The following is a 13,278-nucleotide window of genomic DNA, read 5'->3' on the forward strand; positions in this document are numbered from 1 at the left end:
ATCGTGCTACTCATACGCACTGCAGCCTCAAGCAATAACACCATGTGGGAATGTGGTTCTTGCAGCTGTGGGTATGAACAAGGGGTTTGGGTTGGGGTAAAAATAAAACCAGATGCTACTTGAAGACTTGCTAAAACTGCTAGTGTATAGAATCTTTAATCTGCAAATAAATACAGCATGCTCCCTGTTATACACCCCACAGCCCTGGAAGTCCTCATAAGGGAGCTGTGCCTGGAAGAAGAACTGTGAGGGGAGAGACTTCATCAGGCAAGGCCTTCTTCCACCTGCCTTGCCACACCCTCCAGTCTCTGCTTCTCAGTTTGTATTGTATTATTTTATGCACTGTGACCCGCCATTGTTTTATTGATTATAGTTTAGAAACTATTTATTGTAATTGTCAAGAGTGTATTTCTGTTTAATTTTGATATGCTGGTATTTAATATTATTCTATTCTATTCTAATGGATTGTTGAATATTACTTTATTTGATATAAGTTGCTTGTTTTAAAGTTATGTCTTATTATCACATTTTTGTATTGGATTAGATTGTTGCAAGGTGTATATTCTTTGTTTCTTCAGCTTGTAAACCGCCTTGGGTATTGTAAAATAGAAAGATGGTGTACAAATTAAAAGGGAAAGGAAAGGAAAGGAAAACACTACGCAGGCTCTAACAACCAATTTGGTTTTGTTGACAAAAATGCTGGCAAGGGAATCCAGAAAGTATTTCATGATGATTCAGACTCTCAGAAGTGACCACTGGAAAACATTGATCCACAGGTTGACAGATGAGGCAGTGCACTCGCTTTCAATCTCTGGGATTATTGAAACAACTTTGAGGGGACTCTCATGAGGGTGTCAGAAACAGAGTATGCAGTATCGATTTCCATTACAGTCTTTATTGTGCAACCATCTATTTGGTAAGTAGGGTATTAAACAGCAGATAACAACACTGGTGTTTTCTGAAAAGCCAGTGCTAAAGCATTCTTTATGGTCCTACATCTGGTATTCAGGTACCATATTATTTATAGGGCTCCCCAACACTTTCGCTGTATGGTGGACTCTTTATTTTTAACTGCAATCGGCAGAAACTCAGAAGAGGAAATACTTGCAGTTGTAATGGTGGAAAATGTTTCAGCTGATGGATTTTGCTCCTGCCATGAAAGGTATAGTAACCTACTAGGAAGAAGAAGAAGAGTTAATCCTGGTTAAATGTTGGTGTTATAGTTAATATTCCAGCTCCAGCCTATGATGGCTTAATTGATTTCCCCCACAATTCATTCCATGCTATGAGTTGAAGTATTTCCGGGGTGGGGGAGAGAGATTTTAAAAACTTATTTGAAGTGGGATGCAGATTTAACATCTTTTCTTTCCTGGATGAATAGAAATCTTACTCCCTGCGGTCTCACACAAGGGACCCACTGGTTAAATATCAAAAACTTGTTTCATGAACTTCCCTAATTAGATGTGAATACTGCAAAGATGTGGAAAGGAAGCTGGAAAGCAAAAATATGCAAAGCGTTCCCTAGGTTGTACATGAAGCCTAATAAATATCTCAAGTCTCCTTAGGCTGCAACAAGCACCTACCTCTGCACCACAAAAAAGTCCTCCCGAAAGCAGCACCGCTATGTAAACCTATTTATAGACCAAGAAGCACCTCCACCTGGGCTTATCAAACCAACTCTTTGTTCTTTACAACCCAAGCAGCAGCTTGAGTTACACCACGTATTAACCGTCCTGCTTCAAAATAAGCAAAAAAAAGCCCATCTTGCTCATCAAGAAAGGCTTTGTGCAAATAGTGATCCTTATCCTGGCCTCCCATAGGAACGACTGTGGTGTGCTGGAAGATATGTATCTGACTAAAAACCAAATACAGCCTCTCATTTTCTTCCATTTTTATACCAGTTTATTTGCCGGTGTATATTTTTGCAAACCACTTTCGGAAGCTGCTTTTTTTAAAAGCACTCTATATAAATTTTGTTAGGTAAACAAAACAAAGATTTGAGGAGTGGCGTAGCGTGGGTTGCCAGTGCCCAAGGCCACGCATTGGTGGTGAGTGGGAGGGAGGGAAATACAGGAGAATACACATGTGTATTCAACTGCCTAACGGTGTCCACAACACCCAAGAGATTGCAGTTGCAGAGAGCAGAGATAAAAAAAGAAGAGTCATTCCTTTGTCTGGAGAAGTAGCTTCCTGGTTCACATGGAGAAACCTTTTTTAAAAAAATAAATAAATAAAGGATACAGGATATTCTCTCACAAAAATATATTAACTTTTGTCCCATACAGAAAAAGAGGTGTTCTCCTAGCTCTTCACTGGCTGGCTCCATGCCTCTGCATTCAGCAAAGCTCTGAATGGAAAATAGCTGTACTCACGCAGCTCCTTCATGCGATCAGGCCTTCCCAAAAGCTGAAGTGAGTGCAGCTGGCTTCTTCTTCTTCAGACTGTATGGTGCACTCTTGTCAGTCAGCATAAACCCTCCTGAGCAAAATGGGCCAACCGTCTGATTCAGTACAAGTCACCTTCTTTGTTCATACAGGTCCAAGGATTAAAAATGGTGCTGGTTTTTTTTTACTGATTACCTAATCACTTTTTATTAATCAGCATAATCAGCTACAGTCTACAGTGGTACCTCGGGTTAAGTACTTAATTCTTTCGGGAGGTCTGTTCTTAACCTGAAGCACCACTTTAGCTAATGGGGCCTCCTGCTTCCGCCGCGCCGCCAGAGCACGATTTCTGTTCTCATCCTGAAGCAAAGTTCTTAACCCAAGGTACTATTTCTGGGTTAGCGGAGTCTGTAACCTGAAGCGTATGTAACCTGAGGTACCACTGTATGTTATCAGGTAAGCAATAAAAAACTCGGCAACCACAAATAAGTACTTCTGAATACAGGTGCTAGAAGACAAAAAAGCAGCAGGCTGCTGCCATCCCACCCTGTTTGTTAGCTTTCCAGAAGCATCTCGTTTTGGAAGTCAATGCTGGACGGATCTTTGGGTCCAATCCAATAGGGCTTCCTCCCTGCCCTAGACTGCAAAGCTGCTTTGCTGGGGAAACAAAGAGCACCATAGTTCAACGGAACAGCCATTTCAGATAATTACCTTTCAATTCAAGCCAGCCATCAAACATAACTTGTTCATTGAGACATAATGGAACCATAAAATTCATACAGAGTAATTTGTTTTGAGTATAATGTTTCCCCATTTGCTTCTGGCAGCATTCAGTAGGAAAGCCTTAATAACCAGCTTCACAATGGCGCAAGTTTCTAAACAGCAGAAAATTTATCGGCACTTGGAGGAGCTGGTGACTGTTGTCCCAAAACCAAAAGCCATCAAGCCAGAACACACACACACACACACACACACAGAGAGAGAGAAACACACACCTCCCCTGCGGCCATCACCTCCAGAATAATATACCGTAAGTGAGCCTATATTCATAAAGGGACCAGCGACCCACATATTTTCATGAAGCCAAGTTCTAGAACCCAAGGACACCCAGAGAAGTTGAATGGGCAAAAGGAATCCGCCTCAAGCGGCATAAACTATGGAAATCATTATGCTTTGATGGGCTTTTTGTTTAAAATGTTGCACACTGCATTTTTTCATAACAAGCAACCAATTCTCTGTAGTGGTTTCCACCAAACTGGGTAGCTTTAAAAGGGGATTGCATAAGTTTCTGGAGGATGAGGCTGTCGCTGGCTACCATTCAGGACAGCTATTCACGATACTGGCAGTATTCCTCTGAACGTTGTGGCCAATAACACCAAAATTTGACCTGGAAGAAAAGGTATTGGACAGAACCATTTTACCGCCCCGCCCCCCAATGGTTGGCCATGGATCAATCAGGCCCTTGGCCCCGAAAACATTTGCCACCCCTGCTTCAAAAAGTAATTCTGAAGTCAAAACCCAATGGAAGGTTTGAAACTGAAAATCAACAAGTAGGGAGGTTGTAAAGGATGGCATTTGGCCCATTTGCTTATATGCAATTTCATGAAAACCAGGTCATTTTACGTAGAATCAAGCTTAATCTGAAGAAGAAGAAGAAGAAGAAGAAGAAGAAGAAGAAGAAGAAGAAGAACGGGAGGAGGAGTTTGGATTTGATATCCTGCTTTATCACTACCTGAAGGAGTCTCAAAGCGGCTAATATTCTCCTTTCCCTTCCTCCCCCACAACAAACACTCTGTGAGGTGAGTGGGGCTGAGAGACTTCAGAGAAGTGTGACTGGCCCAAGGTCACCCAGCAGCTGCATGTGGAAGAGCGGAGACATGAACCCGGTTCCCCAGATTACAAGTCTATCGCTCTTAACCACTACACCACACTGGCTCTTTAGCCAATGGAAGTAGGTATTTACACCAGAAAAACTTCCTGAGTAGGACAGTATCCAACGAAGCAGTTGGGCCACTAGAATGACCTTTTTTCCCAGCACAACCCCTAAATCTGCTTCAGAAAATGGTGGGATCCCCTCTTGATGGGCGGGGGGGGCGTCATGGGAAGAGGAAAGCAGGGAAGTTGCAGCGCACAGCTAAGAGTATTAATATATCTGAGCAAAAGGCAGAGTTACAATCTCTATCTGCATAAAAGAATAGCTTTATCATATTATTTCCCACCAGCACAGTTTCTCCAGATACAAAATTAACTTGTTACTACTTCAAATAAAACATAAAGAGCTCAACATAATAAGCTGGCTTGCAACACTTGTCTTCCCATCTACCTGAGTATTTTGCTATAAAATAAGTGAAAACAAATATTAAAAGGCAGCATACTATTGTGCTTATTTGGCTTTATTAGCAAGAAGGGGGAATAATTACAATTACAAATAAGCCATCCATTTAGAATTTACATTTTCCTCTAAAATATTTTATTATTATTATTATTATTTCTCATGAAATAAGTAGTAAAAGAAATGCATCCAATTGACTTGGGAGTATATGACTTTTTTTTAGGTCATCAATGTTCCGGTATAGTGTGTTCTAAAAACAAGTCTTGTGCTTGAGTAAAGAGAACTGTGTTCCAGAGCCTTCAGCAGAGTTTCCAAGACTGTGTAGATACTGCTTGTTATAGCTTAAAGGTAAAGGACCCCTGACAGTTAAGTCCAGTCGCGAACGACTCTGGGGTTGCGGTGCTCATCTCGCTTTACTGGCTGAGGGAGCGGACGTTTGTAGCAGACAGTTTTTCTGGGTCATGTGGCCAGCATGACTAAGCCACTTCTGGTGAAACCAGAGCAGCACACAGAAACAGTGAAGCGGTACCTCTTTATCTACTTGCACTTTGACGTGCTTTCGAACTGCTAAGGTTGGCAGGAGCTGGGACCAAGCAACGGGAGCTCACCCCTTGCGGAGATTCAAACCGCCGACCTTCTGATCGGCAAGCCCTAGGCTCAGTGGTTTAGAGCACAGCGCCACCCGCCAGCCCCTTTGTTATAGCTTAGGCAACATTAAACTGTCAGACAATGGAAAATGAACAGTACAATTGCATGCATGCCAACCTAAAGGAATTCAACCTACCAGATTCAATGGGATATGCTCCCAGTTAAGTATGTAAAGGATTGTAGCCGAAGAGATTCCACACAGTACATTTGTGTACAGTGGTACCTTGGTTCTCAAACTCAGTTCGTTCCAGGAGTCCGTTCGACTCCCGAAACCATTTGAAAACCAAGGCGCAGCTTCCGAATGGCTGCAAGAGCTTCCTGCACGCAACTGGAAGCTGCAGAAGCTGTGTAGGACGTTCGGCTTCCGAAAAACTTTTGCAAACCAGAACGCTCACTCACTTCCAGGTTTGCGGGGTTCGGGAGATTTGTTCAGGAGCCAAGCCATTCGAGTACCAAGATACCACTGTACTATCTTGGGATCAACATTCAAGTTGAAAGGTGCACCAGCTTATATAACCACCGGTAACATCCAGTGTTAACCAACTGATGACTGCATTGCTAGTAATGCAATATTTAACTATTAACAGCTTCATATTAAAACATTTCTGCAGCGATAGAAGCCTGAAGATGACCCTGAGGCCCGTCTCCTCCTGGAATTTTAACCCATTTCATTTATGGCCACAACAAATGGCTTTTCTTATTGCAGCAAACTGCAACAGCAAGTTCTACCATTTTATTGCTACCATTACCTTAATAAAGAAGAAGAAATACATTTTAAGCTATTTCCATAGGAAATGTCATGCTTCTGCTTTTCACCAACACAAAATATGAAAATTCCTACATTTTCAAGAAGTCACTTTTAAGGTAGTAGTGTGTTTAAAAGGTTTCCGATAAAAAGCTAAAAATTTCACAGAAATAAATAGTCTAGTGAATTAAGGCTCCACTGCTTCCTTCTTAAGAGCAAAAGAAATCTAGAATGTAGATAAAAGATATGAGAGTTCAGAGTGTGGTTATACTGAACAGGTATTTTGTTTTGTTTTCTGCCCCAAATTCATATTGTTTATGAAATTCTATTTGAAGTGCAGGAAAACAGTAAGCGGATATGAGTTCTAAGTAAAGCAGGTGACTGCAAACAGCTGTAAATCCATGGAAACTTTTTAAAAAATAAAATAGTTCCATCCCACCCACTTTGTCATAGAATTCAATGTAGCATCTTAAAAATCTTCCAAGAGGTCAGCTAAATGCTTGTTGGCACAAGATCTAATATTGACCGCTTTCCATTCTGTATATTGCCGCTCTCTTCCACAGAAGAGTAGGGGGGTCCTGCGTTGCACAAAATTTCACACTGCCATTTCCACATCTTGAACACAATTCTGCTATTTCAACACACTTCTGTGTGCCAGTGCAGCTAAGTGGCAAACATAGGTGTCTGGCAGCTGCAAAAGCAAGAAAGAGTAAGGCATCTCATCAGCAAGTATTTCCAGCTTATCAGCTATTTTTTAAGCAAGGAAGGGCAGGTTCACACATGCATATTCACCCCCTGGCAAGCGCAGCGCAAACCCACGATGGGCATGTACAATGGGAAGGCATATTCACCACAGCTGCATCTTTCAAACCCCTTTAAAGGCGACGCTTTTCAGTGGAGTCTATTCACAGCTCTTTACTTATCTCACATTTGGTTTTGTCCTTTGTTACTACAGTGAAGTTTGGCAAAAGGATCAAGCACACCTTGTCTCTGCCCTACATGTGACACTGTCACGGTTTGTGGCCATTTCTCATAAAAGGCTGTGAACCTGAGAAAAATATTTTACTTTGGATGGGTGCTCATACAGCCGTACCTCAGAAGTCGAACAGAATCAGTTCCGGAAGTCTGTTCGATTTCTGAAATGTTCAGTTTCCAAAGTGCGGCTTCTGATTGGCTGCAGGAAGCTCTTGCAGCCAATCGGAAGCCCTGTCGGACGTTCAGCATCCGAAAGAACATTCGAAAACTGGAACACTCACTTCTAGTTTTCGATTGTTCAGGAGCTGAAACGTTCGACTCCCAAGGCGTTCGGGAGCCGAGGTATGACTGTACTTCATTATGCTGAGCATACAAAGTTGATCTGTACAGACTGCTTTGACAAGCCAAATCCAATGTGTCACCAAAGTTTTTACGTGGCCCTAGCTACCAGAAGTCCATTTAACTGAGATTTTCTGAATGCAAATAATATGCTTTGCCACCAACTATACATTTTGTTGACTTGCTCTATTGGGCTAGTATTTAGTGCAAAAGGTGGTTTGGTAAGATATCCTTATCTAGAGCAATACATATTGCAATCTTTTAAAAAGAAATATTTTGGTTATCAGTACCTGAGCACCTAATCTGGAGAGATACCTATTCCTCAAACTAAAGTCATTCTTTGGTTGCAATTTGGCTAAGTCATCTTCATTCTGACGTCTGATTTTTTCCCGTCTTTTTGCTCTGTAAAAAAAAGGGAACTGCTATTAACACAAATGTGCCCAGAAGTTTCGTTGCACGTTATACCGAGATCAGGGTTACAGTTAAGTGCAGCTGCCAGATAAATGGAGGCAGAGTAAGTCATACAAATTTGACAGGCAGTAAAGACAGACACTATCTTCATTTATTTATTTATAAAGGTTGAAAAATTGAGTGCAAAGTGCAAGTTTTGACACAGTCGGTCAAGTTTTAAGCTTTGCCTTTAACAACAAAAATGCTTTAAAACAAATACAATTCCAGTACAAAAGCAGAGACAAATGCCCCTAACCAAGACAGCCTGCCTAGCAGCCTGATAGAAAATCCATCCAGATTTGTTTCTCTCAAATGACACTGTATTTGCTTTTGCAGAACTTATCCAAATCAGTCTACCACCACACAAAGATTTCATGATCCTTGCAAGTCATTACCATGTTTGTTTTTTTATTATGAAACCAGAATTTCAAATAAGAAACTGAAGATTAATACCACATTTAGTAAGGCAATCACCCCTTCAGAACACAAGTGACAGTAATGGAGTAACAAGGTGCCATTATTAGTAGGCAAACCATCGTCGTTCCACAATAGAAAGATTAAAAACTGCAGCCCATAAACCAAAAGATCTGCTCCAACAAGTTGGAAGACGACTTCAGTTCAACAGCAACCGTCTCTTCAGCGATGTGTGGATACACCAAATACACGAGTTTTTGCTCCAACTGCGGTCAAAGTGCTTTGACAAAGAAGCAAGTTTGACAATTTACACAAGTCCAGGTCTCGAAAAAGTTCTATGCAAGTTAGTTAAGTTTTCCAACTACTTTGTCCAAGCGCTAGGCATCAAAGTTTCGCCACACACACACAATAAACCACTCTTCGACTGGCCAAGCTGCTGATCAAGCGCTCCCCACTTCCGGTAGGTATTTCCTATTCAGATTTCTTTTCTGCAAGAAATAGTTTAGCAAAAGGTTATTGTAACAGTTTGCTTACAGGCTCTTCGTCGCTTGTCAGAAGTGTCACGGCGCTATACTGAGCTTTTAGATATCAACTGATAATCCATCACAAAGGAGCTGGTTCTTCCCAGACAAAGCTTCAGATACAAGTAAGCAACTGTTTTCATGTTGAGATGTCTGCTCTGGCTTAAGGGAACAATGCAGTTGGAAACATTCCTGTACATGTTTCACTTAAATAAATGGGAAGCATGAAGGGAGAACTGTGTGCTCTCATACGCCAACCATTCATTTCAATGGGAGCTGGTGCAAGAGGTGCAGTTGGTGCATTTAACTTTATACATCCAGTTTATTGCCTGCCCTTCGCCATAAGTTCCCATGGCAGGTGGCAATTAAATCATACAGTTAAAAAAGCATGTAAAACAGTAAAGCTATTCCAGTATAGAAAGCGGTGGTGGGGTGACACATTATTACAGACTTTAATACTTTTTTGCATTTAGCTATTACTCCTTTGAAAGTGCTAAATGAGGCTGCAGCTTCTCTCTGCAGAACCTCTGCTGTGGCTAATTCATTAGGCTGGCTGGGGCTGGAAATATACAGAACACATTTTTAGCACCCCTAACCATTTTCAAAATATTCACAAGAAATATGAAAACAAAAGGGCACAGTCTTCAATAGGGAAACATTTAAGAAAAGCTCGCTTTCAACAGCTGAGGAAATGGTTGGCATGAATTTTGAGGTTCTGCTTGCAATGTTGAATAGACTTGTACAAAAGTAAAAGACAAGGTTCCCGTCATTTGAAAGTGCCAAGTGTAAGAGTGTCTTTCCCACACATTTCAAATCTTGTCCAGCAGACAAACTGCAAGTATTTTTGAGATTCTGAGGACACCAGAAGCAGCTCTTGTATATGGCAAGTGCTTTATTTACAGTGGTACCTCTAGTTGCGGACTTACCGTATATTCTCGAGTATAAGCCGAGTTTTTCAGCATATTTTTTATGCTGAAAAAGCCTCCCTCGGCTTATACTCGAGTGCGGCGGGTGACGGCGGAGGGACGAGTGGCGAGAAAGGAATCCTTTCTCACCCCTCGTCCCTCCGCCGCCACCTGCCTCTCCCAAGGGCAGGCACAGGAACTGCAGTTGGGAGAGGCGCTTTGCTGCCCCATGCCTCTCCCAGCTGGGCTCCTAAGCCTGCTCTTGCGAGCGGCAGAGGCAGCGGAGGAGGAACGAGCAGCCCGAAAGGAGCCCTTTTGAGCTGCTTGTTCTTCCTCCTCTTCCGCCACCAGGTTTGTGGTGTGGTGAACCGGCTTATACTCAAGTCAATACGTTTCCCAGTTTTTTGTCCTAAAATTAGATGCCTCAGCTTATATTCAGGTTGGCTTATACTCAAGTATATATGGTCATTCGTTTCAGGGTGCCATTCGCACCCCGAAAAGTCCGCAACTAGAGTGCCTCTTCTGTGCATGTGCACGGCACGATCGAGTGCTTCTGTGAGTGCATGAAGATCGCTTCCGCGCATGCACGGGCGGCAAACCCAGAAGTAAACACTTCCGGATTTGTAAGCTGAAAGTCCATAACAAGAGCGGAACGCAACACGAGGTATGACTGTACTATGATTATATCCCAACTTTCACCCAGGAAGTTCACGGAGGCATATAAGTTGCTCCTTCCCTCTTCCCCCTACTTGTAAGTTCACAACCACCTTGTGAAATATGATAGACTGAGAGGAAAGCCCAACATTACCCTGTGAGGTCTGTGGCTGACTAGCAATTTAAACCCTAGTTTTCCACAGCCCAACACTCTGCCACTAATCACACTGGTCCCTTCATGTTGCAAGACCTGCATCTAGATATTTTCACGAAAGCAAACTGGCCTCCCCCTCAAAGGAAATATTTGCAATGACCTGCTGATTTCACCAGCATCTTTGCTTTGTAAAGCACCTTCCAGGGGAATATATTTGAACAAACACAGGACTCCTCCTTCTTTATGTGAAGTTATGTTATCTCAGTTTAGTGCTCCTACACATTTCACCTATAGCTATTAATGGGAGGATAAACACGGAGAATTATAACCATGTGCATCACGGCATTTCGGCATCATCTGCTTTCTTCTCAAGGTTATGGCCAGGCTATTTTCCTACAAGGAAACGATTTTCATATGGCAGTTCTGGCACATCTAGAGTGACCTCTCTGTAGAGTTTAATTTCTTTTAATTTCAAATTCTGTTCTGAGGAACCCTGGGCTTCCTCAGAAATTCCCAGCTGTCATTCAGTTACCAACACACTTCCCCGAGAGCTTAGCATTCACAGGGCTTCTCTTACAGAGTGTCAAATGTTTTATGTACTGTTGTCACAGTTTAGTTGGAATGGCAGTGAGGCCCAAGAATCCAGTATCCCAAATGAACTTCTCATCTAGAACGGGGTGGGGAACATCCAACCTCCAAAGGTTCCAAATTTGGGTTCCAGTTTCTCCCCAAACATACCCACTACCTGTGATGTCATGTGCAGGGCAAGTAATAACGCCAGTGAACAGTCAGGAACCTTAAGGTGTATTCCTAATTGTGTACTGACAAGGGAGCCACCCATCAGGTGATTGAAAAGAGAACCAAAGCCTACTGGATTGGTGGCCAATCCCTGCCAAGTTAAGGTAACATATCCCATGGTTCAATTTCATTTAAAATTATTTGCTTTTTACTTGATTCAGTAATAAATGATTTATTAATGGTTGATTTACAGATGCTTCCTTAGTAATTTATTATTTAGAACAGTATCAACTTGACTACATATACTATGAATAGATATCAAAATAATGAATAACTTTTGTTAACTTAAGTAATGGAAATATTTTCCGAAACTATTTTGGAAACTTGGCTAATGAAAGCTCTGTTTTTCTAGCCAGGAATGAAGGGCCCTCGCTGCATCTGTCGTTTGAGAGTGAGTGAGTTTCCAGCTTACATCTTACATACAAAGCAATCTCCACATGGTGTACACTGGGAATTTTGCTCTGCAGCAAGTAGCAGTCTGATCACAGCAACATACAGATAACTCGGGTTGTGTTCTGGGGTTCTAGGCATATATGCAAAAATGTGTAAAGCCAGGAGGGCCCCCCAGAACCAGCCCCCAGGCAAGGTGGAGGGCTGCTTATCCCAGAGCGCTCCATCACCTTCCCAAAGCCCAGCGAGCACTTGCTAATGTTTCAAGAGACAAAAATGTCATTTTTTTTTCAGCACCGTGAAAACGCTAAACAAGTGCTTTTTTAAAAAATCTCATTTTTAAGCTGCATAAACTGCTTGCTTCGAGACTATATTTAAACACCACACACCAGGCAACTTTTAACATGTTGCAACAATTACTATTTTACCCTATGCGCCTTTCAAACACAGAAGTTAAATTTGTTGGCAAAACACATTGCGCCATATAAAAGTGAACCGCAGCACTGATTTTTTAATGGCCTGCTTTAAGCTATCTCCAACAAGACATGAAGGAGAGTTGCCCCACTGCTGAAGAATACTTCCGCCTCATTCACTCAAGTTTACCATATCCATTCCTGGATCTTTGGCGCTACACTGTTTTGTGTTTCCAAACCAATCTGCCCCTGTAGTCTTAATTGTTTTGTAATACATCAATGCATACTCTAGGCTAGAAACACAGTGACATACTTACTCAGCCACAGCTAGTTTCTGTAGTTTTTCCCTTTTCTTTGCAGACCAGTTAAGGTCACCTCCTACGACAGAAAAGATATATGCATGTCTTTTAACAGAGTGCATGGATGTTTTTACAAACAGTCACAATCCATGTATATTGTGGGTACAACACCATGAGGGCCGTTAAAGTATTTACCACAGTTAACTTGGTGTAAGCATTGTGTGCTACATGAAAAATCTAGAAGGTTATAGGAAGTAAGAAGACAGAAGCAGCTCTAGACAGAAGGAAATCTCCCCTGAAGTGCTCCCATACCAAGTACTGTGGGGTTCAGTGCCAAGATCAGGAAATAACATTCCTCTGCCTTCTCTTTAGAAATGAAGAATAAAAGGCAGATTTGGGCCCGCCCCATGTCAGGGTGGGAGTTAGGAGCAGGTCAGCAAAAATTCACAGATAATTCTTGTCAGAGAATCAACTCCTTAGTCAAAGAAATACAACAGATCAGGCCCAGAGAGCCCAGCACCCCTTCCCAGAAGATCCTGCCCCAATGAGACAGTTGTGAGGACTGAAGGTCCCTGCCTTCCTACAGTTCCCTCCTCTTCAAGGTTTTCCCAAGCAATTGGAGACTTTTGACATCTTGTCCATCTCTGCTCCACCTCTGCTGGTTCTGACAGAGTTGCTATGCGACAACAGCTGCAAGGATGCTATTAGCCCAAAGATGGAAGGAAGAAATAATCCCATCTAGGGAAGAATGACAAGTCAAGCTGCTGGACTACGCCGACACGGCAAAACTAACTTGGAGACTCGGGAATCAAGAAGACCAGAATTTTGAAAAAGAATGGGAAAATTTATAATTTACT

At 42.1% G+C, this 13,278-nt stretch overlaps 1 protein-coding gene across 4 annotated transcripts in view; it reads right to left on the minus strand.

Annotated features, from left to right (window-relative positions):
- The window catches only part of MFSD1 (major facilitator superfamily domain containing 1), a 39,897-nt gene that overhangs the window by 11,776 nt on the left and 14,843 nt on the right, over window positions 1–13,278 (minus strand). The window contains exons 15-17 of one of the 4 annotated variants that reach the window (XM_081008047.1): window positions 12,440–12,500; window positions 7,714–7,825; window positions 876–1,175 (exon numbers count right to left, since the gene is read on the minus strand). In XM_081008047.1, the coding sequence (XP_080864173.1) occupies window positions 1,173–1,175; window positions 7,714–7,825; window positions 12,440–12,500 (176 nt within the window). In that variant the 3' untranslated portion in view covers window positions 876–1,172. Of the gene's footprint in view, window positions 1–875; window positions 1,176–4,759; window positions 6,801–7,713; window positions 7,826–7,975; window positions 8,776–12,439; window positions 12,501–13,278 lie in introns of those variants that run through there. The other 3 variants (XM_081008046.1, XM_081008045.1, XM_081008048.1) reach the window with 3 other exon arrangements.

The sequence above is a fragment of the Podarcis pityusensis genome (genome assembly GCF_964106645.2).
Source record: "Podarcis pityusensis genome assembly, chromosome: 5".
Lineage (NCBI taxonomy): Eukaryota > Metazoa > Chordata > Lepidosauria > Squamata > Lacertidae > Podarcis > Podarcis pityusensis.